Source organism: Propithecus coquereli, unplaced genomic scaffold (assembly GCF_000956105.1).
Source record: "Propithecus coquereli isolate 6110/MARCELLA unplaced genomic scaffold, Pcoq_1.0 Scaffold269, whole genome shotgun sequence".
NCBI lineage: Eukaryota > Metazoa > Chordata > Mammalia > Primates > Indriidae > Propithecus > Propithecus coquereli.
In genome coordinates, this window is record NW_012148274.1 from 352,685 (window position 1) to 354,849 (window position 2,165).

Sequence of the window (2,165 nt, forward strand, 5' to 3'; positions counted from 1 at the left end):
AAAAAAGAAAATCCTATCAGTGGTAATGTAGCTGGATTTAACTTCTTTGTCAGCATCAGCTGTTGAGAGGTAATGTAAAACTCAGAGTAAACGTCTTTTCTTCCTGTTGCTCATAACATTTCTGTGGGTTTGTTAATAGCAACCCTAGCATCCAGTTTAAAGAAGTGACTTCTGCTTGCTTCAGTTTCAGCGTGTGAGTGGTGGTGTGCGTGGTGTTTCATTGTCACCAGAAGTTGCGCAGTTGAATTACTGTGTGGCTGCCGTCCAAGGGGAGACCACTGCACATGGAGTTGTTTGAGTTTATACTCCGTGTGATTTGGGTTCTTTCCTCCTGGCAGAGGAGGCGTTCAAGGTTTATTGAATGAAATGAAAATAAAAAGTCACTAACTGCCACATTTATGGAGAAAAACTTTTATAGTAGTTTATACATGAAGCTGCTTGGCTTATAGTGAAGAAAACAAATTATATGCCCTTTGCACTGTTACGTAGACTTTTAGCTTGTGCTGTACGTCCTCACAAGTTTATTGACCAGCATTGTTTCATTTCTTAAGAGATTTTGCAGCTTTCAATTTCAGACCAATGATAACTAACATCTTCTTTGTGTAATTGTGATGCACAACTCTATATTAGCAACCGAGATTCTTTAAAAGTTATCTGTTAGTAATGTTTTAAAATGTAATTACCATCTCTGCCTTAAAGGAATTTACAACCTAGGTAGGGAAATAAGATACACACACACACACACACACACACACACACACACACACACACATAAATAGTTAAAGAAGTATGACTTGATTTTACCAAAGGAATGATTGTGACAATCAGGCTGTATTACATATGAATTAGTACAGTAATGATGCCAATGGTAAAAAAATATTGATTTATGTGTGTACAGTCTGCTTGTACAAAGCTGTATAGACATACAAAAAGGTAGAGAGACACATCAGAATGTAGTTAGTTAACTGAAAGTGTAGTGTACTGAGCAACTTGTCTTTTGATTTCCCCCAACCCCTTGTAATTTTTAGGTCTGCTTCTCCAAAACATGGATTCACCATTATGAATAGGCTGAGCATGGAAAATAGGACAGAGCCCATTACTAAAGACCTGGATTTCCAACTCCAGGACCCTTTCCTTCTCTACAGAAATGCCAGATGTGAGTCTTTCTTAATACGTTGGGTAGTTTTACCTCTGAAGTTTGGCCCAGTGTTTAAAATTGGACAGTATATGCTTTTGTGTTTGTGTTTAGTATCAGTGACTGTTAGCTTGGGGATTGCATGCCTAATTGAGGGAATAGCTTCTTCCTTGGAAAAGTTCAAGTGAGTATGAATGTGATGATATGTCTTTAAACCCTGTCTTCTGCAGCTTTACCAATTTGTAGTGTGACCCTATCCTTGATCTTAAGCCTGAGCAGGGTTGGTTGAGGCGAATTGTTGGTCAGGAGACTCCAGAGGGACACAGATGGTACCACTGAACATAGAATTAATGATTCAGCTGGTAGCACTTTTTCTTTATGTATCTCTTCCAGCTGAATGTTCTGATAAAGTGTTGGAGGGAGAGGGTCTGTATTCTAGAAGTGCCATCTTCTGAATACAAAGAATGAAAAATCAAAAGCCAAAGGATTTCTTTTTGTTATTAAGAATTTCATAACCCTTGGTAATGCCGAAGTTACAGTAGGTAACTAAATGGTCCTTGTCAGATTTGAAATGAGGTAGCAGTCACCTATGTAGTATTCTGTCTCCATTTTATTATCATATTTTATCTGACCACTTGTCCTGGACTGTTGGGCAGCCCAGAGAAAGACTGATGAAAATGTATCAATTTCAGGGGCATCTCCGTACACAAAAACAAGAACATACCACTCAGTATACAAAAACTTGTGCACACACGCACTTGTGCTTTGCGGATAGCTTTCAAAAGACATTACGTTAAGAAATGTTTTCTATACAGTTTTCATCCTACTCTTTGAGCTTAAGATACAAGAATTTGCCTACTGTATACCATTCAGTGCAGTTTTAATAATGAATGTAATATAAGTAATATTTGACAGTGCATGATATTTAATGCATATTTACTTATATTTACTTAATCAAGTTGTTATGATAGGCAGCCATCCTATTATTTAGAGAATACAGTTAAATTTTTATGGGAGAAAAAAATGAAAG

The 2,165-nt window shown here is 37.1% G+C and overlaps 1 protein-coding gene across 1 annotated transcript in view; it reads left to right on the forward strand.

The window, feature by feature from the left end:
* Positions 1–2,165, forward strand: part of DCP1B (decapping mRNA 1B) — an 82,013-nt gene that overhangs the window by 18,619 nt on the left and 61,229 nt on the right. The window contains exon 3 of the mRNA XM_012647452.1: positions 1,029–1,156. Within this exon, the coding sequence (XP_012502906.1) occupies positions 1,029–1,156 (128 nt within the window). The remainder of the gene's footprint in view (positions 1–1,028; positions 1,157–2,165) is intronic.